The 25,978-nt window shown below is 38.8% G+C and overlaps 2 protein-coding genes across 2 annotated transcripts; both read left to right on the top strand.

The window, feature by feature from the left end:
* Positions 1-2,666: 2,666 nt before the first annotated feature.
* Positions 2,667-10,672, top strand: LOC131011845 (uncharacterized). The gene is made up of 7 exons (XM_057939722.1): positions 2,667-2,798; positions 4,127-4,237; positions 6,107-6,343; positions 7,142-7,699; positions 8,975-9,159; positions 10,276-10,360; positions 10,583-10,672. The coding sequence occupies exons 1-7, from the start codon at positions 2,667-2,669 to the stop codon at positions 10,670-10,672; spliced, it is 1,398 nt and encodes a 465-aa protein (XP_057795705.1).
* Positions 10,673-22,241: 11,569 nt separating this feature from the next.
* LOC131005180 (L-type lectin-domain containing receptor kinase IX.1-like) lies at positions 22,242-24,569 on the top strand. Its single transcript, XM_057932014.1, has one exon. It carries the CDS (start codon positions 22,345-22,347, stop codon positions 24,388-24,390), a length of 2,046 nt encoding a protein of 681 aa, XP_057787997.1. The 5' UTR covers positions 22,242-22,344; the 3' UTR covers positions 24,391-24,569.
* Positions 24,570-25,978: the final 1,409 nt, after the last annotated feature.

The following is a 25,978-nucleotide window of genomic DNA, read 5'->3' as shown; positions in this document are numbered from 1 at the left end:
CGGCACGACCGCATGTACCAGAGTGCAACTCCATATAACAAGTCTAAATTGATATTTAAGAGTGATATCTTTGATGGATAATTTTATCATGAAACTAAAGATGGATAAAAAAAAATTCTTCTTTTAAATTTCTATTTTTGTTTTCTTCTTCTTATTTTTGCAAAAGAGATTTTCACCCTTTAACATTCCTCATTTTCAATACAAAGAATGATAATATTATCACATCAAAAATCGATCGATAATATTATCTCTTTTTGGAGAGAGAAAAGGAACGATAAATGATAAAAAAAATGTAGAAAATAAGAAAAAAGAAAAAATAAATTTAAAGGAAACTTTTTTTATTATCATTTTTTTAATAATAAATTTATCAAAGAAGTCACCCTAAAGAGAGATAATCTTATAGAAAACTAACGATTTTTAAGAATTCTGGCAAACTTGAATAATTGAAAATCCAGATCTTTCTCAAATTGGGTTGAATCAAACCCTAGCTTAGCTCTGCAGTCATCATGTGGTGGGAACTCTTAAAGAATATTGATTGATAATTAAGGAGATAATGCACTTCACTAATTTATTTTTGAGGATAAGGTAATAAATACATCTCTCACGGTCGGGAATCTTTTAGTGATTCTTTGTGGTCCTTGGTGCTTATTAGTTTTGATTTAAAAATGATCAGAGTCGGTCCTGACAAAAATAAGGTTCTGAGCGAAATAATAAAATTAAATTTTTTAATATTTATATTATTTGAATTTAGATGATACATTCATTATCATACTTTCATCGTAGATTTTAATGATAGAAGTGTTGAAAATAGTTTTCGTTCCTATTTCGTTTGGTGATTCTTACTTGCAACTTTTGCCTATAAAAAAATCAAGTGAGAATGAGAATTGATAACGAACAAGTCAATATAATATACGTATAAGCTTTTTGTAATGCACAAATAAGTAGTAGTGGAGCCATAAATTTTCATTTGGATCTAGCCAGTTTTTTTTGGGCATTCTATATACTTCGCCTTTTTTTTTCTTACTTAAAAGAAACAAGCATAATAATAATAATAACACTAGCGAATAACAATTTCATGGATTAATTTCAATACATGTGTGCGTATGTCGGCCTAGTGGTAGGTAGTTAATGCCCAAAGCCTGAGGTCTTAGGTTCGAGTGCACCGTAGTGTAGTAATTAAATTTCTTCATTTACTTGTGTAATTTATCAAAAAAAAAAAAAATCAACACATTACAACTAACTTAAGAAAAGATACTTGACGAGCTAATTGTTTCTGTTTCATCAAAGTTTGCTCAACTTCTACATTCGCTTCACGAATAATTTCATCGGATTTTAACTCATTATTTACTCGTGTTTCTCTTTCCATTGATTCAACAACAGGTTTGAGACCGAATCACATGAAGATCCACCTCTACGTTTTTTTGAAAACAATCATTCCATTTCCTATACAAGTAAATTAATTTTTATTAGTAATAATATAGAAATTGAAATTAATCCATTTACAAACTATATTTTTCAAATTAGTTACATCAAACCGATACAAATTAGAAAGAAAATAAAAAACCGATACAAATTGAGCAAATCGTGCACAAATAGCCCACAAATTTAAAGACAAATTGTACCTCACAAAGTCACCACAAAATACAATCCTCTGGCTCTGCCATCGCAAATATGCATTCAAACCAAGATTTGAATTGTCGAGGGGACAAAATTTTTACCGTATATAACGGAATTATGACTATTCATGCATTACAAAATAGTTTATTCGTAGATTTATATTGGTTTATTCGTTATTCTCATTTTCTCAAGAAAGATGATATTTTCAATACATCCCAACCCTAATATATATATATATATATATATATATATATATATATATATATATATAGAGAGAGAGAGAGAGAGAGAGAGAAATGATATGCTACATACCTTATATATGTGAGCTCCTTATATGAGCACCACTCATGTTTGGCTCTCGTTAGCGTTATCTTTTTTGTTTTAGGCATTTATTTTTATTCTAATACTTCATATATTATTATTGAGATCATTAATTTTATAAATTAAATAAAAATCAAAGCCTAATTTATTCTTTTATTAATTATTAATTTGAAGTTAAAGGGAATATGAACAAATCGAACATTGATTTTTATTTAATTTATAAAATTAATGATCTCAATAACAATATATGAAGTATTAGAATAAAAATAAATGCCTAAAACAAAAAAGATAACGCTAACGAGAGCTAAACATGAGTGATGCTCACGTAAGGTGCTCACATAAGGTATGTAGCATAACATTTCTCTCTCTATCTCTCTCTCTCTCTATATATATATAAGGTTGCATTTTACAGAAACAGAAATGTTGAACGCAAAATAGAAACATTGAACATGACAATTAATGCTATTGAACGTACAAAATGATTTTTTTAAACTTTTGGGGGCTTGGGGATTCGATTGTTGTTCATGTTCAACACAAATCCGTGTTGAACGTTGAACGAACGAACGCTGATGATTTATGCTTAATTGTTCTAATTTTAGGGGTTTGCATGTGCATATTTTAAATTAAATCTTCTGGAAATTGGTGCGTTTTATGGTTTGTTTGATACTTTGCAGGAGATTTGGGTTTATAGATGGAAGAATGCAATTATGGAGATTTTTGGGCTAAAAATGGTGTTTTTAGCAGACATCCACATAACAGAGCTAAGTGCCAAAGTCAAAGTCAGCGTTACTGCAGTCAAAGTCAAAGTCAGCGCTACTGCAGTCAAAGTCAAAGTCAGCGTTACTGCAGTCAAAGTCAAAGTCAGCGCTACTGCAGTCAAAGTCAAAGTCAGCGCTACTGCAGCCAAAGTCAGCGCTACTGCAGTCAGCGCTGCCGAATCCAGCTCCGCCCATTCTTGCCAGCGCTGACCATTTTCAGCTCCACCCTTTCTTTCCAGCGCTGACCATTTTCAGCTCCACCCATTCTTGTCAGCGCTGGCCATTTTCAACTCAGCTCATAACTGCCAGCACTGACCATTTTAAGCTCCACCCTTGCCAGCGCTGACCATTTTTCAGCTCCACCCATTCTTGTCAGCGCTGGCCATTTTCAACTCAGCTCAAAACTGCCAGCGGTGACCATCTTGCCAGCGCTGACCACTTTCCACTATTTCGCCAACGCTGACTACCTTTCCCAAGCATAATCATAGGAGTTCACTTTCCAGAGCTATGTTTATTCTTTCCAGCTCCGCATATTCTTGCCAGCATCATTCCTTTCCAGCTATGTTTATTCTTGCCAGCGCTGCCGCATGTGTATCTAGCTATGCTTATTCTCATCAGAGCTAGGTCTATAAATAGGGTTTCATTTCTATTGTAAAAGGATCTATCTTTTGCTATAGTTTGAGACTCCATCTTTGAGATCTCTTGGCATCCGAAAAATAGAATTTATTGCTTTCATAGTTCTTTTTCATAGTATTGAAAATTCATTGTTTTTAGTTAGTTTTCGATTAAGTTAAGTTTTTAGTTATTTATTGGATTGTGATTGCGTGACACAATTACACGTTCAAGACATTTACGGTATTTCGTATTTCAATTCAATTTATTTTCGTTTAATCATGTTTATGTTTTTAGTTCATGTTTATGCTTTCTTTTTAATTATGCAATTTAAATTATGCACTTTAGTTTCATGCCTAGATTAGTTTTATTTTTAATTTACAAGTACTTAATTTCTTAAGTTAGATTTTATTTAAGTTGTTTTAATTCTGCCTAGGGTTAATAATTTAATTCGCCTAGTAATTTTACAATTTGGTTTTAATTCAGTTTTAAGTTTCAGTTCTAGATTAATAATCAAACTCTTTACTGCTTTCTTTTATTACTTTTTCCACGATACTACTAGAAGCCCTTTAAGACTTTCCTTGAGAGATGACACTGGGTCAACTTACCATCACTAGAATGTCCTTGTTCTATTGCAAGTCAAACTAGAGGTGTTCTAGGTTGAGTCAAATTTTTGGCGCCGTTGCCGGGGAAAGTTTTAGGCGTTTTAGTTGTGTCGTTTTTACTTGCTTTATTTAATTTCCAGTTTTTCTCGGTTTTGTTTTTACGTTTCTTCCACTCGGTACGCGTAATCTGTTTGTTCAGTATTATGCATGCAGGGACGCCGTAGTCTTAAAGGCAAATTGGTGTCTCCAACTGACGATTTCTACTCTGGCTCTGAATCTGAACCTGAAATTCCAGAGCACATCGTAGAGACAAAGGAGGAAGAGGCCAGCCCTGCCTTCAAGTTCTTCGCTGCCGAAGTCAACGCTGCCAGCTCTGCCGAAGTCAACGCTGCCAGCCCTGCCTTCAAGGAGGAAGAGGCCAGCCCTGCCTTCAAGTTCTTCGCTGCCGAAGTCAGCGCTGCCGAAGTCAGCGCTGCCAGCTCTGCCGAAGTCAACGCTGCCAGCCCTGCCTTCAAGGAGGAAGAGGCCAGCCCTGACTTCAAGTTCTTCGCTGCCGAAGTCAGCGCTGCCGAAGTCAACGCTGGCAGCGGTGCCGAAGTTCGCACTGCCAATTTCAGCACAGACCAAGCCAGCCCTGCCAACTTCCGCACTGAGCAGAAAACCACCAAGGAAGAAACCAGCTCTGAACAGGACAAAGTTGAGCAGAATTTAAACGAGGAGAAGAAGGAGATGGCCCAGAACAAGGAATACATGGGAGACTTCACCAGACCTGTGATTGGAGATACCAACACGTCGGCAATCGTGCTCCCCACTGCTGTGAGAAACTACAATCTCAAACCAAATGACTCGAGTTTACTGCCGGTGTTCCACGGGATGCCAAGCGAGGATGCTCTGCAATTCATCCGGGATTTTTGCACCCAAGTGCAAACAATTCCTTTGCTTAGTCTCACGGAGGACCAACTCAAGCTCAAGTGCTTCCCCTATGCACTTAAAGACCGGGCGAGGACGTGGATGCTATCTCTGCCACCCAACTCAATCACTACGTGGGGAGATGCTTGTGAAAAATTCATGCTGAAATACTACCCAAGCCATAAGACACAGGAGTTGAGAACAAAAATAATGGAGTTCACCCAAGGAGCGGACGAGCCTTTGCATGAAGCTTGGGAGAGATATGAAGAACTCCTCCGTCAATGCCCTCAACATCAATTCACTAATGTTATGTTGATGCAGTTCTTTTACGATGGGTTAGTGCAAACTGCCCAATTTATGGTGGATAGCACGGCAGGAGGTAACATAGCTCGGAAGACAGCAACTGAGTTAAAAGGGATTTTCAAAACTTTAGCTGAGAGCTCCCAACAAAAATCCGTCCGTGGAAGAAGAGTTGAAGCCAGCGCAGTGACGAATCAATTTGAAATACAACAACAATTGGCTTCAATCATGCGGGACGTACAACAGCTGAAGATGGGCAAGATGGATACACCTTCCGTTCCGGTGCAGAATGCAGCGCTGCCGATGCCAGCTCTGCAGAATGCAGAACTGTCGATGTCAGCTCTGCCGAACCCAGCTATGCAGAATATGGAGCCTTGTGGTATTTGTGGAGATTTCAGCCATGGAGCTAATGAGTGCCATAGAATGGGAGAGTTTACTCCGGAAGGACAAGCCGAGGTCTATGCGGCACAAGGATTTCAAAGCTATAATCAAGGGCTAAGTAGACCATATGGGCAGAACATGAATCAAGGGCAACAGAATGTCAATGGAGGATGGAGAAGTCAACCGAATGCTGGATGGGGAAATCAAAATTTTGGGGGGAATCAATACCGTCGACCACCCCAAATGGGCTACCAACAGCAACCACAATATTTCCCTCCACAGCAAAGCTCCTCTCAACCATATAGACCGCAATACCAACACCAACAATCAGCCCTGCAGCAGAGTGCACAGCTCATGCCACCACAGAAAACATCCCTAGAGGATACCTTGCAAGCTTTCATGGAGATTAGTAAGCAAAATATGGAGATGACTAAGCAGAATATGGAGTCCCAAGCATCTACCATAAAAAGGCTTGAAACAACTGTCGGTCAACTTTCCGGTACTTTGAATCAAATCCAACAACAACAGCAGCCCGGAAAGTTTCATGGCCAACCTGCTCAACCGCATCAAGCTCTAGCTGTAACTGTTCTTCGTAATGGTAAGATGGTGGATAACAAAGTGGAAGTGCCAGCGCTGCCAAGATCATCCCTGACGAACTCAGCATTACAGAATCTCTCAAAGCCTAATTCAGCGCTACTGCAGTCAGCGCTGCCGAATCCAGCTCCGCCGATGTCAGCGCTGCCAAGTTCAGCTCTGCCTAATTCAGCTCTGAATAGCTCTGCCTTCACAAGAGCAGAGCTGCCGAGCTCAGCTCTGACCAGCCCTACCAATGGAGAGAAGGCAGATCAACAAAAAGATGGAGAGATGGAGGAAGAAAAGGAGAATAAACTTCATAAGTCTACCACACCCTATCGACCTCCGATCCCTTTTCCTAGCAGATTGAAGAATGAAAAGCTGGATAAACAGTTCGCCGACTTCTACAACATGCTTGCCAAGGTGAACGTGAATCTTCCTCTCCTTGATGTGATCAGAAAAGTACCGGCGTATGTGAAGTTTTTCAAGGAGTTGGTTTCCAACAAGCGAAAGTTCGGGGACAATGAGAAAATTTTAGTCTCGGAAGTAGCGACCTCAATCATGCAACAATCCTTACCACCAAAGCAGCGCGATCCAGGTAGCTTTGTGATTAATATTGCTTTGGGAAATGGTAAGAAGGCCACGGGTATGTTAGATCTGGGAGCAGGAATTAATTTGATGCCTTACTCTATTTTTCAACAATTAGAGTTAGGTAATTTGAAATCCACTCGCATGTGTCTACAACTAGCTGATAGGTCCGTTAGGTACCCCCGTGGGATAGTAGAGGATATTCTGGTTAGAGTCGGGGGTTTGATTGTGCCTGTTGATTTCGTAGTGCTTGAGATTGGGGATGTGCATGAGAATGGTAGAGACCACACTCTACTATTAGGAAGACCCTTTATGGCGACCACTAACACTTTGATTGATGTTAAACATGGAACTATTAAAATGACGGTGTTAGGGGAGTCGGTGTCTTTTTCGGTGCATGAAAATCGTGCAATGCCTTCTACGAATTTCATAAGTGAATGTTCATATATAGATGCTATTAATGGCTTGGTTGAGAAGGTATTTATTCAGGAACAGGAGTATATGGAAGCTTTTGCTGGATCGGCCGACATGGAGGAATTAGCTAAGGAAGCTGAAGAATCAGCGCTGCCTGAAGAGTCAGCGCTGCCGCAGCCAGCTCTGCCGATTCCCGCGCTGCTACAGTCAACTCTGCCGAGCTCAGCACCCTTCAGCCATACCGAGCTGCCCTTTGATGAACAGATGGAAACCAAGAGGTCAGCGCTGGAACTAAAGGAACTCCCTGCCAATCTCAAATATGTATTTTTAGAAGCAGGTGAGGAGAAGCCAGTGATCATATCTTCCACGCTGACTTGGGAGCAAGAGGCAGCGTTGCTCAAGGTATTGAAGAGAAACAAGGCAGCTTTGGGATGGAGCCTGGCAGACATTCGTGGCATAAGTCCAGCCACATGCATGCACAAAATTAACCTAGAGGAGGGAGCAGCACCCAAGCGAGACGCTCAGCGACGATTGAATCCTATTCTGATGGATGTCGTGCGCAAGGAAATCCTTAAGTTGCTGGCGGAAGGGATCATCTACTCTGTCGCTGATAGTGAGTGGGTGAGTCCCGTGCATGTCGTGCCAAAGAAAGGAGGAATGACGGTTGTGCGCAATGACAAGATGGAGTTGGTACCGACGCGTCCTACGACGGGGTGGCGGATGTGTGTTGACTATAGGAAACTCAATGCCGTCACCAAGAAGGATCACTTTCCTCTCCCTTTTGTTGATCAAATGTTAGATCGTTTAGCTGGGCATGATTTTTATTGTTTTCTTGATGGCTTGTCAGGATATTACCAGATCGCGATCGCCCCGGAAGATCAACTCAAGACTGCCTTCACCACTCCTTTTGGTACGTTTGCATGGAAGAGGATGCCGTTCGGGTTGTGCAATGCACCCGGGACGTTTCAACGATGCATGATGTCCATATTCTCTGAAATGATTGGTAAATTCGTGGAGGTTTTTATGGATGATTTTTCGGTTTTTGGGCAGTCATTTCATGATTGTTTGACGAAGATTGATGTAGTGTTGCAAAGGTGCATTGAAAGTGGCTTAACCTTGAGTTGGGAAAAGAGTCATTTCATGGTTACACGTGGTATTGTCTTGGGTCATGTGGTGTCTAAGCATGGATTAGAGGTCGACAGAGCTAAAGTGGAGGTAATCCAAAAGTTACCACCCCCTATTGATGTTAAAGGAATTAGGAGTTTCTTAGGTCACGCCGGTTTTTACCGACGTTTCATTAAAGATTTCTCTAAAATTAGCCAACCTCTATGCAAGCTGTTAGCTCAGGACATTCCGTTTAATTTTGATGACTCTTGCATGAATGCCTTTGAAACATTAAAACTAAAATTGAGCTCTGCCCCGGTGGTGATTGCGCCTGATTGGTCATTGCCCTTTGAAATTATGTGTGATGCGTCTAACTCTGCTGTAGGAGCTGTGCTAGGTCAGCGTGTGGATAAGATGTTACGTGTAATTTACTATGCTAGTTTAACTCTGAACAGTGCACAAGTAAATTACACCACTACTGAAAAAGAGATGCTTGCTGTGGTCTTTGCCTTAGATAAATTTCGTTCCTACATCATTGGGTCTAAGGTTATTGTTCATAGTGACCATGCTGCGCTGCGATATTTGATGACTAAACCTCAAGCTAAAGCTCGTCTGATCCGTTGGGTTTTACTGTTGCAAGAATTTGATGTAGAGATCAGGGATAGGAAAGGGAGCGAGAACCATGTAGCTGACCACCTTTCACGCTTGGATAATCATCGGAAAGAGTCGAATCTTAATTGCATCCCTGAATCTTTTCCTTTTGAGCAAACATATGCATTAACCTTTGACAAGTGCAGCGCTGCAGAGTCCAACTTTACCGAGCCCAGCTCCACCGAATGCAGCGCTGCCCAGCCCAACGCAGCTCAGTTCATCCCTGCGAGCCTTGCCGAAGTCAGCGTTGATAAGCTCAGCGCTGTCCAGCCCAGCACTGCCGAACTCAGCGCTGCTCAGTCCAGCCCTGCGAGCGCCGAGCCCTGGTATGCCGATATTGTCAATTACTTAGTTTGTGGTATTCTACGACCTGAGCTGACATCGCAGGAGAGAAAGAGATTTTTAGCTCAGTGCAGACACTACTATTGGGAGATTCCTCACCTCTTCAAGCTTGGAAAGGATGATGTCATTAGACGGTGTGTGCCGGCAGAGGAGCAACAACAAGTGTTGAAGATGTGCCATGAAGATCATTGTGGTGGACACTTTGGGGGGCAGAAAACAGCACATAAAATTCTTCAATCAGGTTTGTTTTGGCCTTCCATTTTCAAAGATGCACACATTTTCACTCTTGCATGCGATAGGTGCCAGAGAGTAGGAAATATCGGCCGCAGGAATGAGATGCCTCTCCAAAGCATATTAATTGTTGAAATTTTCGATGTGTGGGGCATTGATTTCATGGGGCCATTTCCTACTTCGCATGGGTTTCAATATATTTTACTTGCTGTAGATTACGTGTCCAAGTGGGTTGAGGCTATTCCCACGCGAACATGTGATGCTAATGTGGTACTTAAGTTTGTGCAAGAGAACATTCTTTCTAGATTCGGATTTCCTAGAGCCATCATTAGCGATGGAGGCAAGCACTTCTGCAACAAGTTGTTTGCAAAGCTCATGAAGAAGAATGGAATCACGCACAAGGTAGCAACACCTTATCACCCGCAGACCTCTGGCCAAGCCGAGACGAGCAATCGGCAAATCAAGGGAATTTTGGAGAAAACAGTTCAACCCTCGCGCAAGGACTGGTCCGCAAAGTTGAATGATGCTCTTTGGGCGTACAGAACTGCCTTCAAGGGCGTGCTTGGGATGAGTCCGTACCGTCTCGTCTATGGCAAGGCCTGCCATCTGCCGGTGGAAATTGAGCATAAAGCTTATTGGGCGATCAAGGCTGCTAACTATGACTTGGACTCTGCTGTGAAGCAGCGCACGCTACAAATGGAGGAGCTAGATGAGCTACGCAATGAGGCGTATGAGAATGCAAGAATTTACAAGGACAAAGTGAAGCGACTCCACGATCGCCGCATTTGCCACAAGAATCTTTGCCCTGGAATGAAGGTGCTCTTGTTCAATTCTCGACTTAAGTTATTTCCAGGAAAGCTGAAATCCAGGTGGAGCGGTCCATTTTTACTCAAAGAGGTGTTCGAGCATGGTGCGGTAGAGCTGTTGAACGAGCACACAAAGGAGAGTTTCCGAGTGAATGGCCATCGAGTGAAGCCGTACTACGAGCACCAGAGCTCGCCTATGGAGGTGGAGTCTCAAGCTCTGCACAACCCTAGCTGAAGTTCAACTCTGAAGTCGGGCTGGAGACTTTAACTCTAGCGCTTAGTGGGAGGCAACCCACCTTTGGTTTGTTTTTAATTTTTATTTTTCTTTTGCTTTCTTTGTTTTCGTTGTTTGTTTAGAGTCTTTCCTCAGTTTTGGTTGCCATGTGGATACTTTGATGTTGGCGTTCATGTTTTGACTCCAGCGCTGCCAGCGCCTATAAGGGCACAGTTACAAGGCTAAGGTCAAGAATTGCCAATAATGGCTAAGGGAGAAAAGACGCCATAAAAGCCAACGCTGGCAAAAGAAAGGAAAATAGCTGAAGGAGTCAGCGTTGGCAAATAAAGGCAAGGCCGATTGAGTAAAGCAGTCAGTGTCGCAAATTTTGGGGGAAAAGAGTATCTTAAAAAAAAAAAAAAATAAATAAATAAATAAATAAATGGTGCACCAACCGGGAACGCCAGCGCTGACCAGCCCGCCAACACCCAACCACCCGCTGACCAGCCCGCCACGGAACGCCAGCGCTGCCACCCGCCAGCGTTGCCCGCCCAACCATGCACCTCCGCCCAGCGCTCTCGCTCTCCATATTCAGCGCAGCCCACCCGCCAATCGCTGCCCACTCCCGTCAACGCACCCGCTAAGTCCGCCCAGCTCACACCGACGCCAAGACCGCCCAGCCACGCTCCCGGCAGCGCTGCCACCCGCCAGCGCTGCCACCACGCCCAGCTCACACCGCCACATGCCAGCGCTGCCGCATGCCGGGGCTGCCCTCTCCTCGCCCAGCTCTCCACCCGCAAAGACCACAACCCCAATGAATCCCTCTACGCCACCATCATCCACAAGCTCGCCCTCGCCAACAACTTCGTGGTTTCGCTCTTCAACACGCTGAGTCAGCGCTGCCTTTCTATTCTACAGCTACCAATGCTGCCACTCTCCACTTGCAACAGACAAAGCCTTTTCTTAACCGCCTCTCACAATGCTTCAGTTTTTCAATGCCGATAATCAGAGAAGTTTTCTTAACTTTTCGTATTTCTTTTCTTCCCTGAGGACATGGCATGCTTTTCGTGTGGGGGTGTTTTCTTGTGCTTATATTAAAAAAAATAATAATAATAAAAAAAATAATAATAATAATAAAAAAAAAAATTAATTAAAAAAAAAAAATTGGCGAGATTAGTCTTCTATGCTTAGTTTTTGGTCTTTGTCTCATGCGAATTTTTATGAATTTGTGGAAGAGAAGATGGTTTTCGATATGCATTTAGGGTTTGTGAATGAATGGTGGTTATTCTTGTTTTATTTTTAATATGCGTCTCTTGATTATGCAAAGAATTATGAGTTTTGTTGCAACATGATTGTAAGTTAGTAAAACGTGATTTGTCCGGTAGATACTAGAAGGAGTATTGTCGGTGTGATTACCTACGATTGTATCTTATCTGTGAAATGTGAAAAATGTTGGACGAATTGCCAACTCTGAAAATTCCAGCTCTGAAACATCTGGCCTGTTCTGAAAACGTGACAGCTCTGAGTCTCTGCTCCTCTAGACTAAATCTATGAGCATGGGAAACCACGTGAAAAGACTTTGGATTACATCCAAATGGTTTTATTTCATGAATTTTGGCTCAACTGTTGAAAATCTTAAGCACAAAAAAAAGTGTGAAAAATGGGGATATTGATTATAAAGGTGATCACATTAGGGAATTCACTTCTAGCGGAGAATCGGGTCTGATCGAATTACTTGCATTACTCTTTTGTTGCGTCTTAAACTTTGAGTTACTTGCATGATCAAGAGATGTGTGTTGTTGATAAAATTTTGAATTGACTTTGTGAACGTTTGGATGAAAATTTGTATTGTTGAAATCAATCTCTTCCTAGGATTCATATGGATTTTGCTTGAGGACAAGCAAAAGGCTAAGTGTGGGAGGGTTGATTTATGCTTAATTGTTCTAATTTTAGGGGTTTGCATGTGCATATTTTAAATTAAATCTTCTGGAAATTGGTGCGTTTTATGGTTTGTTTGATACTTTGCAGGAGATTTGGGTTTATAGATGGAAGAATGCAATTATGGAGATTTTTGGGCTAAAAATGGTGTTTTTAGCAGACATCCACATAACAGAGCTAAGTGCCAAAGTCAAAGTCAGCGTTACTGCAGTCAAAGTCAAAGTCAGCGCTACTGCAGTCAAAGTCAAAGTCAGCGTTACTGCAGTCAAAGTCAAAGTCAGCGCTACTGCAGTCAAAGTCAAAGTCAGCGCTACTGCAGCCAAAGTCAGCGCTACTGCAGTCAGCGCTGCCGAATCCAGCTCCGCCCATTCTTGCCAGCGCTGACCATTTTCAGCTCCACCCTTTCTTTCCAGCGCTGACCATTTTCAGCTCCACCCATTCTTGTCAGCGCTGGCCATTTTCAACTCAGCTCATAACTGCCAGCACTGACCATTTTAAGCTCCACCCTTGCCAGCGCTGACCATTTTTCAGCTCCACCCATTCTTGTCAGCGCTGGCCATTTTCAACTCAGCTCAAAACTGCCAGCGGTGACCATCTTGCCAGCGCTGACCACTTTCCACTATTTCGCCAACGCTGACTACCTTTCCCAAGCATAATCATAGGAGTTCACTTTCCAGAGCTATGTTTATTCTTTCCAGCTCCGCATATTCTTGCCAGCATCATTCCTTTCCAGCTATGTTTATTCTTGCCAGCGCTGCCGCATGTGTATCTAGCTATGCTTATTCTCATCAGAGCTAGGTCTATAAATAGGGTTTCATTTCTATTGTAAAAGGATCTATCTTTTGCTATAGTTTGAGACTCCATCTTTGAGATCTCTTGGCATCCGAAAAATAGAATTTATTGCTTTCATAGTTCTTTTTCATAGTATTGAAAATTCATTGTTTTTAGTTAGTTTTCGATTAAGTTAAGTTTTTAGTTATTTATTGGATTGTGATTGCGTGACACAATTACACGTTCAAGACATTTACGGTATTTCGTATTTCAATTCAATTTATTTTCGTTTAATCATGTTTATGTTTTTAGTTCATGTTTATGCTTTCTTTTTAATTATGCAATTTAAATTATGCACTTTAGTTTCATGCCTAGATTAGTTTTATTTTTAATTTACAAGTACTTAATTTCTTAAGTTAGATTTTATTTAAGTTGTTTTAATTCTGCCTAGGGTTAATAATTTAATTCGCCTAGTAATTTTACAATTTGGTTTTAATTCAGTTTTAAGTTTCAGTTCTAGATTAATAATCAAACTCTTTACTGCTTTCTTTTATTACTTTTTCCACGATACTACTAGAAGCCCTTTAAGACTTTCCTTGAGAGATGACACTGGGTCAACTTACCATCACTAGAATGTCCTTGTTCTATTGCAAGTCAAACTAGAGGTGTTCTAGGTTGAGTCAGCTGACCGTTAAGATCAACAGCTGAGATTCCATCTCCTTTCTCTATCTATATTTGTGTTTCTATAGAACTTTGCCCTATATATATATATATATATATATATATATATATATGTAGGGGCGCGCTCCAGTGAGACCCCCTATTTTTCGTGTAACATGAGTACAATGAATAAGACATATAATACTAATGAACAAACCGTATATCTAATGAACAAGATGTATATACTGATGAAAAATAAAATTTAAAAAATTCGTAATGAATAAGACATATATACTAATGAACATGGCCGTATATACTGATGAACAATGCAGTATATACTGATGAATAACAAAATTTAAAATATTATGCTCCCTCCAGGATTCGAACCCTGTGAAAAAAAAAATCACTCTCCAGATACAATATCAGCCATAGGATTGATAAAATAAACGCACCAGATCGTGCCCTAGATCTCACTAAAATTAGGAGGTCTCATTGGAGCGGCCCCCTATATATATATATATATATATATATATATATATATATAGAGAGAGAGAGAGAGAGAGAGAGAGAGGGATCAATTGAGAATCCACAAGTCATTTCATTTTGATTAACAAATCAATAATTTTTATGAACAAACATTTTGATTTGCGGTTCGAATCATAGAGGTGACAAAATTTTCAACATATTAAATAGATACTCCCTCTGTCCATCAAAAGTATAGCACTTTTAGTGGGCATAAGTTTTAATAAAATTGGTGATGATTTTTATGTAATGAAGAAATGGTCCCACCATTTTATGAGATGTGTGGTTGAGATTGAATTTGAGGTGTTCTTTTTGTAAATAAGGAGTATTTGTGAGGATAAAAGTTAAGAACAAGATGTGGGGCCATGTTCTAAAACGAAAAGTGTCATACTTTTGGTGGACACCAAAAATGTCAAAAGTGACATACTTTTCGTGGACGGGGGGAGTATGTCTGTTCATCACTTATCTAGTTATATTAGTTTGTTCGTAGAATTTATTAATTTTGTTCTTAATTCTCAATTCTAACAAAAAATCAAATTCTCAATAGAACCTAATAATATATATAAGACAAAGATATGTAGAAAAATACAAATATTTAGGGGATTATTGAAAAGAAATCTCGGTCATTTATATTAACTGATCCGACAATTTATATTTATTCTGAATTTATTCATTTCAATATATATTTTGCGAATTTGTGAAATGCTGAACAGATCAATAATTTTGATGAACCAACGTATTTTATTTAATATGTTGAAAATCTCGTCACTTCAGGATTCGAACCCGATATTAAAATGTTTGTTCATCAAAATTATTGATCTGATCAACAATCCTAAATTTCGCAAAAAACTTAATTTCTCCATGGAACCTAATCAGTGTAATATAGCAAACAACCACTCCATGTTTCTAAGCAATTTGAAACTAGAACTACATAATTTTGAAATAAATCATTTTGGACAGTCTCTTTTTTTTTTTTTAATAAGAAAAGATTCCATTAAGAACAAGAAAACTGTACCAGCGATACCAGGAACACAATTACATCAGCCATTTCGAAAGATCACATGACATCCAAGTAGAAAAATTCATATCAATCTCAAGAAAGTTGAAAATCTTGTTCCAACCCCACATCCTCGCCTTTACCTCCGTGATCGCGTTCTTGATATCCCAATTTTTGGCTTCCCATCTACTCTCATTTCGCCATTTCCAGATCAGCCAACAAGTGCAGCTCCACAAAGCTTTTAACATCTTTTCCGACCTCTTCCCCTTTCCGAAATGTATGAACTGAGTGAAGTGTGAGACTACACCTTGAGGATTTTGGACAGTCTCTTATCAGACAGTTGTTTCAATTTCATCATCGACTAATTTATAACCATATATATTACTTCCTCCGTTCATGAAATCTAATCAGTATTACCACTCCATGTTTCTAAGCAATTTGAAACTAGAACTACATAATTTTGAAATAAATCATTTTGGACAGTCTCTTATCAGATAGTTATTTCAATTTTATCATTAAATAATTTACCATATATATTACTCCCTCCGTCCACGATATCGTTTCCACTTTGTGGACGATACATGTTTTAAGAAAATGATGAATAATAGTGGGTATTATTATAAATAGAGTTTGAGTCCCATTATTATTGTTAGTGGAGTTTATTCGACCCTATTATTATAAATGAAAGTGAAAATAATATTATCAAGAATTAAAATAGCAAAAGTGAAAACGATATCGTGAATGGAGGAGTACATGTGTTATATCTTCTCATTTTGTTGTACCGACACATGATGCATCAATTTTCAAGGGAAAAAAATTTAATATGCGCGAATTTACAATTTTAAGTTCTTAATTAATCTGAGTGGAGTCGAGATTCTCTGTTTTATACACTCAACATCTATGAGTACTATTGCATATAATATAATTTGGTAGAAGTAAAACACCCCCAATCTGAAAAATGTGAGGGATTTGACTATTATTTATGTTGAGAGGGAATGGCAACATGCTTTAGCAACAAATTATGGTTGGGGCCATCAAGAAACAAATAATAATAATAAAAAAAATAATGTTCAAGGACAAACAGTACTAGCTAAGACCATAGAAAGACGAAAATTTACTTGAATTGATGAAGCAACAAATTTGAATAACTTAATAAAGCACTTCCTATTTAAAAGATATTTAATTTGATTCCTCGAGGTTGGATTAATTTATAATGTTTAAGTTTGCAATGTACTTTGTTTTCCTTTTTTAACCCAATAATTAATATTTTGATGGCTGATTAACCTGCGCGGAAACTAGAACCATTTTTTGATGCTGCCCGAAAAATGAAATATTCCAGAATCTATTTCCTAGATTTTGTCATAAATTAATGAAATTATTTATCCTCGTGATTAGTTCGTTGGTATGGTTATTATGTTACTTACGGCTGTACGTAATTGTCTGCCACTAAGCTAAAATGTCAAATTAATTTCAAATTTAAATTATAATGCAGTACTACTCATATATGTAATTTGAAAAACATATCTATTAAACTACATATATAGAAAGATAAATGATCTGGTAAGAATGATCAAATATGGTGAGAAATGAAAATAAATATGGAACGTCAAATATTCAAAGTTTATGATTGATATTAATTTATTTGTTGTTTGTGCATTCAAGGGTTCTTGGTTCATTTTTTCTCTTTCTCCTTTTAATAAAATTTAATTTAATAAAATATTAATTTATTTAAATTTATCGTATGAAAGAGAAATGATAAATAAGTCAGTATAAATATACAATTATCTAGTATAATAAATTTACGAATAAGTCGCTTGTAATGCATGAACAGTTGTTCAAATCTGGGTTCGAATCCTGGAACGGACGAAAATTTTACCATATTAACTAAATACGTTATTCGTACATTACAAACAATTTATTCATAAATTTATATTAATTTATTAGTTATTCTCATTTATATAGAAAGTGACAATTCTCACTTAACCTAACCCTACATATGAGGAGAAACCACTTCCTATAAATTTTTTCCCTCCAAAATCTCATTCATATCATCATCAATATCAATTAACTTAATTAATAATTACATTAATATACATAGTTAAATGGATATCATACATAATTAATTTGCTTATAAAGAATTTTCATAATTAAATTAACCAATCTAATTAGTGTAAATCAATAGATTTGTTTTTTCCATACCCTTTATAGACTTATATAGATACCCGTAAAAAATAATTCTTTAAAGTAATCAATTTAAAATAATTAAATGAGTAATCATTTAAATATAAAACTAGTACACAAGATGACTGTGATACAGTACCGTTGTATAAATACATGGATGGTAATAGTTTAAAAGAAATACATCGATAATGAAAAGTTAATTAATCCGCTAATTTTATTAAATAAAGACTCGATGGTATCAAATTGTGGTATGTAGAAGGACGTATTAAAAGTTTAAAACAATACATAATATATTTATGGGGTGAGCTAAAATAAAAACACCTTTTAGAATATAAAATATAAATTATTTTCAACCATTAGATCATCAAATCTACGGTTGATTCATCACCTTGTTGGATGAATTCATGGTCCCGAGTTCAAATCCCATAGGTAACAAAAAATTTATTTTTCGCAATTCATACATTTGCACAGCGAATTTATATGTGTTCCACATAGAATTCATACATTTTAACTAGTTCTTATTTTATATGTTAAGAAGTGTGTATATCGTAGCCCTTCCCATATAATTATCCATATATATAATAAAATTGTCCTATGGTCCTATCAAAATAAAAAAATGAAACTACGTGGATCAGAGAATGAATTTCCCAAAAATGAAGTAAAATGTTGCCGAAATCAAATGATATATCTATAATTTTTTATTTATATAATATTAATAATTTTAAATAATGTATTTTAATTTTATTTTTTTTATACTAACAATATTCCTATAAATTATATATATAACAATTTTATTTATTAAAATCATATCCACCATCAAACAAAACTCTTTTTCGCAGACAAATGGAGTATGAAAAAAGTTCATGTGCGCCGTGCCATACTGCCATTTAGCTTATGTTTTCAACAGAGTTTTGGAGCAAGGCAGATGACATCTTTCCCTCCGGAATTCAAGCCTTAGATTGCATCCATAGACATAATTCCTTGTTGTGATGAAGCTACTTTTCTTGGGTTAGAGTAATATGCTTTTCAGCTGGTGTAGATGTTATTAAGAGTTAAGTGGACTTGCGCGCTACCCACTTTAATTTGCACTAATTACATAAATCTATTTTGCATGAAAATGATGACTTCTAAAATGATTAATTATATATTAGTTCCTTTATGTCCATATAAGAATTTTTTAGGAGGAAGTGACATGAGTTTAAAAAAAAAATTGGTCGAGTGTATTGAGAGTAAAGAAAAAGTTATTAAATGGATAGAGAGTAGTAAAAATATATTCTAATTAGTATTGAGAGTGGTGAAAATGTGAAAAATAAAGGTAAATTGAGTATTATAAGTAATGAGATATAATCCAAAAATAGATAGGGAATTTTTTTGTGAACGTCCCAAAAAGAAAAACTATGAAGCTCTATCATGGATGGAGGGAGTATAATATATGAGGCAGAAATTAGAAGTGATCGTTGGTGCAGAAACACCAACAATTAAAATGGCTCTTGTTCAGGCTTCCAGACGGATAAGATATGATTCAATTCAAACATACCTGAAAAAGAGAATTCCGAAAATATACAAGCTAAATGGAATTGAATAATATTCGATGACAATTTAAATTTTTTGATAACAAGGTGAATCTTGTTTTCAGAAATCCATCTCATGAAAATTTGAACCTAAGATTTGGCAGTATTACTTTTTTGACACAAAAGAATAAGATTTCTAAGAAGATTGAAGCACTATAGAACTAACAATCTAAGCACTATAGAATTAAGCTTTGGAGATCTGGGTTGATTTCTTAAATTCGAATGTAATCTCTGTGTTATGCATATATATATATGGCATGCGGCACTCTCTCGTGCAATCGGTTGCACCGTGCAACTGGTTTCTGAATGACACTACTTCAACACACAAATGACACTTGAAGATCTTCAAGTGTCATTTGTATGTTGAACTAGAGTTATTCGAAAATGTTCAAGTATCATTTCCCGAATGAAGTAATGTCATTTTAGAAACCGGTTGCACAGAAGTATTTGTAATATGACATTTTCCACAGTTTGTATGAGAGAGATGTTGTGTATTTATAAAAGTATGAAGATAGAAATTCAAACTTGTATTATACCGTTAAGGAACATATTCAGTATTGGTAATGGTATGTAGCTCTATCGTCAACTTGTAGCTTCTCAAGATTTTTACACATGACTCTCCCTAACGAGTCTTCATGCTCCTAAACTCACTAGGAGATCAACTCATCTTTAATTTCTTCTACTTAGGTCGATGTCAGCTCTCCTACTTCTTAATTAGCTAGCTTTTTCTTCTTCAACAATCTAACATCACTTATCTAATAAAACTCCTCATCTCTTGATTCAAGATCATTCAAAACATCATTATACCATCATATTTGTTGGCCCGCATAAACATTAACAATTCAGGGTGTGTTCACTTTGATGGATAAATTTATCATGAAAAAATGAGAAATAACATAAATTTATGCCTTTAAATACTTCCTTTTCTTTTTTCATATTTTATACAAAAGAGAGATTCACATTTTTCCTTCCTTATTTTCACTTCAATGATAGATGATATTATCCCTCCAAAATTCAATGATAGATGATATTATCCCTTCAAAAATAGAAGAAGGTAACCTCGCACAAGAGGTACGTACTAGGCTTGTCATCTCGATCCTGAACCTTCTTTTTTTTTTTCAAAGAAAAGAAAAATTAAACTGGCCCAAAACCATACTATGTTATAAGTAACAGAGATTTATGAAACACTTGATCAAACAAACCAAAATTGGACATTGGGCCTGGGGGCTTGTGGGCCTAGGTTCCAAATGAATGCACCAACCCATAACTCAAAAATAAGAAATGAAATTGACAACTAAATGCAATATTATTATTATTTTTTTTAAAGAAAAGCATAATTTTAATTCACGTGCGAATGAACAATATCTGAAAGCCATGATGGAAAATCAAGCTTCCATATCATTACATCCTAAAAATAATTAACCATTCTAGCTAGTTCATGTGCAGTCTTATTCGCTTCTCATCGCATATGACAAAAATTGAACACCACAGACTTTTCGGCCTTCTCAAAAACCTCCCATAACTCATCAGAAAGATACGTAGATCCATGGTAACTATCATGAAGAATATGAATAGCTAGCAGCGAATCAGAGAACATAACAATCGATCCATAATCATACTGCAAACAAAAATCTATACTAAGCATCATGGTATAGGATCGATAAACAGAAACCTGAAAAGGATCTACATTTTTTATTTGATTTTTTTAATAAAAATCCATAAATTAATAAAATAAAAAAGTTAAGATGGACCTGGTGAAGCAACTGGGCCAGCAGAAGGCCCAGCAAAGGGCGCTTGAAAATAAAGGTGCAGGGAGGTGGGAGTTGAGCTAATGGCTTAGTTGGTGTACAAGCTATAAATTAAAGTGGAGCTTACCTATGAGCTCAGATTTTACGCTCACAGGAGATTTTGCGATGATGTAATAGTCACCATGCGTCGCATGAAGTGCACTAGTGTGAGAAAAAATGAAAATTAACCAAACATCATCAAAAGGGACATAATCTAATAATTTAAAATCCTCTGTTCATGGTTTATTATTATTATTATTATTATTATTATTATTATTATTATTATTATTATTATTATTATTATTATTATTATTATCTTCGTCCACAATTTTAATATTCATATTTTCATTTTAGTTCGTCCCGTAATTTATCATCTCTTTCTATTTTTAGTAAAAATACTTCACACAATCCTATATCATGTGAGCATCTTACTCCACATTAACCACTTTAACACTCTCGTATAATTAAAGGTGATACTTTCATTCCACTCACAACACAATACTCAATCACTTTATTAAAATATGTGTCATTCTCAAATAGATACTGAATTAGGGACATAGAGAGCATTATACAATACTCATTGAATTTAATGTTATACTAATTAAGTTAATGATATTGTTATTATAAACTATTCTTAATCAAATATTAATATTTAAATTAACATAATTTTTTGTTATTAATTAATTTTATTCATAAATAATGATATTTTGATATTTTTCTTTTAACCCGTCCACCGCATGTGGGGGCATACTCATTCAAATCAAAACATATATGTAAAATCGATAATTCATACTCTACATTCAGTTGTTGTGCTAATTAAGAGTGTGATTTTTTTATTTTACTTTTCCAAATGTGTCAGAACTATTTTTCATTTTTATTTTTACATTTCTACCTTTCCGCAATGTTGTTTAAAAATTCTTAATATTCTACTAACCACTACAAATTTATGTAATGAATAATGACAAGGATTTCAAATTAATCAACAATTTTATGAAACATACTTCACCATTAAATTTTAATTTTACTAGCTAGATTAAACTAATAACTATAAATTTTCACAACGCATCGCACGCCTGATCGTAATAGTCACCATTCAACGCAATTGGTGCAGTATAGTATGAGAAAAAAAATGAAAACCAACATAATCAGAGGGGACATAATCATTTAAAATCCTCTATTGTTAATTTATCTATGACGTACATAAATAAATAATTTTTTTTGCCAAATAATATAGTGTCTATTTTATTTATATAAACTCCAAATTTTAAATCCTTAGTATGTCGTATACCAAAATCAGAGTATATTGGAATCTAACAACCGCATGAATTTAAGAAAAGCAGTAGTATGTCTTTGTCAGCATTCACAAAATAATAGAAATACTTGGCTGGCGGGGCCCCATTCGGCATTAACATACATGCTACTTGCGTTGAAATGGTATGGTATAGCATATGAGAGATGAAGTGAAGACACTAGCTAGCAGCAGAGGCGGCCATGGCTTCGACGCTCTTGATCAATTCTTGTACATTTGTGCTGCTCCTTGCGACCTCCTTCGTTTCTCCACTGTCGTTCAACCTCTCCACCATCGGACCCGACCACGCCAATCGCGACATCACGCTCCAGGGCGACGCCTACATCTCCAGAGAAGGCCTGCAGGTCACCACCGACGAGAGGACCCGCCTCAGCAGCGCCGGAACCGGCCGCGCCACCTACGTCGACCCCTTGCGCCTGTGGGACAACGCCACCGGCAACGTCACCGATTTCGACACTCATTTCTCATTCGTCATCCAGTCGGCTTCTAGTACAGCCTGCACCGCCGACGGCCTCGCATTCTTCTTGGCTCCTCTCAATTCCACCATCCCGTTGAATTCCTCCGGCGCCGGCCTCGGCCTCGCCTTCCGCAACGCCACCGCCAACGTCTCCGGATCTCCCTTCGTGGCCGTGGAATTCGACACCTTCGTCAATTCTGAGAATGATCCGCCGAGTACCGGCCCGCATGTAGGCATCGACGTCGACTCGCTGATTTCCGCTGCGTATGCGCCGTGGAGGAACAATCTCACTCTGGGGAGGCTAACCGATGTTTGGATTAGTTACAGGTCTTCTTCCAAAAAAATTCTCGTTACCTTTACTGATTTTGTGGATAATGAGGCTCACACATCCAGTATTGAGTATACTATTGATATGCGGAATTATCTACCGGAGATGGTTAGCGTCGGCTTCTCTGCTGCAACGGGAGAGTGCTTCCAGAAAAACAATGTCAAGTCATGGAGTTTCAGTTCCACTTTGGAGCTCAAAACCCCTAATGTCACCTCCCCCCTGGATCCTAGTAGCAGCAGCTCTAGGCCGAAGACGAAGGGGGGTAAAGTGATTGGATTGGTTGCAGGTCTCTGTGTTGCAGCTCTTGGACTGGTTGCACTAGGCTACTACTGGATATGGACTAGGAAAAGAGGAGGGACAAACGAGGATGAGGAGGAGGAGGAGGATGTGTCGTCCATGGAGATGGATTTCCAGAAGGGCAGTGGACCTAGAAGGTTCTCATACGGAGAACTCGCCGCGGCCACAAACAATTTCGCGGAGGAATTGAAGCTGGGAGAGGGTGGCTTCGGAGGGGTGTACAGAGGCTTCTTGAAGAAAGTAGAGTCAGACGTGGCGGTGAAGAGAGTGTCCAAGAGCTCGAAACAGGGCGCCAAGGAGTACGCGTCAGAAGTGAAGATCATCAGCCGGTTACGCCACAGAAACCTGGTGCAACTCATAGGGTGGTGCCACGAGAAGAGGGAGCTCCTACTGGTGTACGAGCTGCAACCAAACGGCAGCTTGGACTCCCATCTCTTCAACAACAAGTCCTCATTGTCATTGAGGTGGGAGACGCGGTACAAGATCGCGCGCGGCCTCGCCTCCGCTCTGCTGTATCTGCACCAGGAGTGGGAGCAGTGCGTGGTCCACAGGGACATCAAGTCCAGCAACGTCATGCTGGACTCCGGATTCAACGCGAAGCTCGGGGACTTCGGGTTGGCGAGGCTGGTCGACCACGACAAGGATACGCATACGACCATCTTGGCCGGGACGATGGGGTACATGGCCCCGGAATGCGTGATGACGGGCAGGGCCAGCAAGGAATCGGATGTGTACAGCTTCGGGATCGTGGCGCTGGAGATAGCGACGGGGAGGAGGGCGATAGAGGGTGGGATGAGGACGGTGGAGTGGGTGTGGGAGCTCTATGGGAGAGGGCAGCAGCTTGAGGCGGCGGATCCGGATGTCGTCGGATACGAGGAGCGGGAGATGGAGAGGTTGATGGTGGTGGGGCTGTGGTGTGCGCACCCGGATGATACTCTTCGCCCCTCCATTAAGGAGGTGGTGCGGCTTCTCGGGTTTGAAGCTGAGCCGCCGCCGCTGCCGTCCAAGATGCCGGTACCTACTTACTCTGCTCCTCCACCTACAACTTCTGTTACGTCTTTGATTTCTGCCACTTCGTCTTCTACTTATAGTTATGCCACTTCATCTTCTGCTTCGTCTTCTTCTGCGCTCTTGCGCTCCACATGAGATGAGGGCATGTGTTAATCTCAACATTCATTCATATCTCTATCATTGCCATATCAAATCCAAACCTCATCCTCTATTACACAACAATCTTCATCATCTGCAGCTCTTATGTACGAAGTGATCTTATGAGTTAAATTTAATGATGTTAATTGATGCTGTGTGAAAATGCTTTCATAGAACGCCAATGATCTACTGCGTTTAATTAATGGAAAACATTATGGAAGATAAATTAAGTTTCTTAATTTCGTTTTTTTTTTTTTTTTTTAATGTTCTAAATTTCAATTTAATGAGTACAACTCATCTCTGATGTGGCTTTGGTGCAAGTACTATTGAATTAATCAATATCAGCTTTAACTCATTTTCTCACGCCGACTCATCTATGATGTGAAAAGGTTGTCAACTTTGCCTTTTTCTAATTTTTTTTTTTTTTTTTTTTTGAGCCCCAAAGGACAAATATATTAGCCCAAACCTGGGAAGCAAATAGAGTTGGGCAGAGCCCTTACAAAAGACATATTTTTAGAATGGTGCAAGGCAAATTTGGCTAAACAATCAGCAGTGGTGTTAGCTATTCGTCTAGTCCAACTGAACTTCACTTGATCGAACGTGAGGAGGATGTTCTTGATATCTTGAATGATTCCTCCAATGAGAGATCTATCAGACTCACTACTTAAGAGTCGGAGATAAGCCGATTTGCAGTCTGTTTCGAGGATGATGTTCTTCCCTTGTAAAGCTTTCGCCCTCAGCACTCCTTCTTTTAAAGCAAGACATTCAGCGGCTTCAGCATTTTGAGTCGCAGCACAGAATTTGATACAACCCCCCACGCAATTCTTGGAAGCGTCAGTGATGAAGATGCCCATTCCCACTCCTCGATTCTGATCGAAGGCCGCATCACATTGGACTTTCCAAAAATCAATCAGCTGATCCTCTGAAAGTGAGCAAGAATCCAACGGAGAAGAAGGCCCGATCGCCGCGAGAGGTGGGAGATGTTTAAAAGCAACCTGAAAACATTGGTGATGGGAGAGTTCTTGATACTGGAAAAGCAGCAGATTGCGGGCGTACCAAACTGACCACAACAGCGATAGAAAAAGACGGTGAGCTTCATCCGAGTCAATACTCTGAATCTCAGCGATCCAGTGTGATAAAGGTTGGGTTCTATTAATCACGCCCACATAAAGTCTCAAGGGAGAGGCTGCCCAGAAGAAGGTCACCCAACCGCAATCCCGGAGAGCGTGCTCAAGAGTTTCCTCAGCTTCGCCACATCTTGAGCAAAAAGGCTCAATATCCAACCCCCGACGTCGTAGAGCGCATTTAATTGGCAGAGCATCCTCAAGGCATCTCCACGTGAAGAGCTTAACTTTTGGCGTAACTTTAAGGTTCCAAAGCCATTTCCACAACTGTTGGCGATCCCCCGACGGGGAGGCACCGTCTGAATTTGTCATCCTTAGAGCAGCAGCGTAACCTGATTTGACGGTGTAAGCGCCAGTTTTCGAGTGGGGCCAGTATCTCCAGTCTTGGTGGACGGATGAGCATAAGGGGATGGAAATGATTCTTTGAATGTCAGCCTTGGGAAAAATGTGAGTCAGCTTGC

Source organism: Salvia miltiorrhiza, chromosome 1, assembly GCF_028751815.1.
Source record: "Salvia miltiorrhiza cultivar Shanhuang (shh) chromosome 1, IMPLAD_Smil_shh, whole genome shotgun sequence".
Taxonomy (NCBI): Eukaryota; Viridiplantae; Streptophyta; class Magnoliopsida; order Lamiales; family Lamiaceae; genus Salvia; species Salvia miltiorrhiza.
The sequence above is the reverse complement of the archived record's forward strand: the minus strand, read 5'-3'. Positions and strand labels throughout refer to the sequence as shown.

Coding starts and splice junctions, on each gene's coding strand:
- LOC131011845 (XM_057939722.1), top strand. CDS start 2,667: ATGGTGTTTTTAGCAGACATCCACATAACAGAGCTAAGTGCCAAAGTC. Junction 2,799..4,126: donor TTACTGCAGTCAAAGTCAAA/GTCAGCGCTACT, acceptor TTATGCATGCAG/GGACGCCGTAGTCTTAAAGG. Junction 10,361..10,582: donor ACACAAAGGAGAGTTTCCGA/GTGAATGGCCAT, acceptor GTCTTTCCTCAG/TTTTGGTTGCCATGTGGATA.
- LOC131005180 (XM_057932014.1), top strand. CDS start 22,345: ATGGCTTCGACGCTCTTGATCAATTCTTGTACATTTGTGCTGCTCCTT.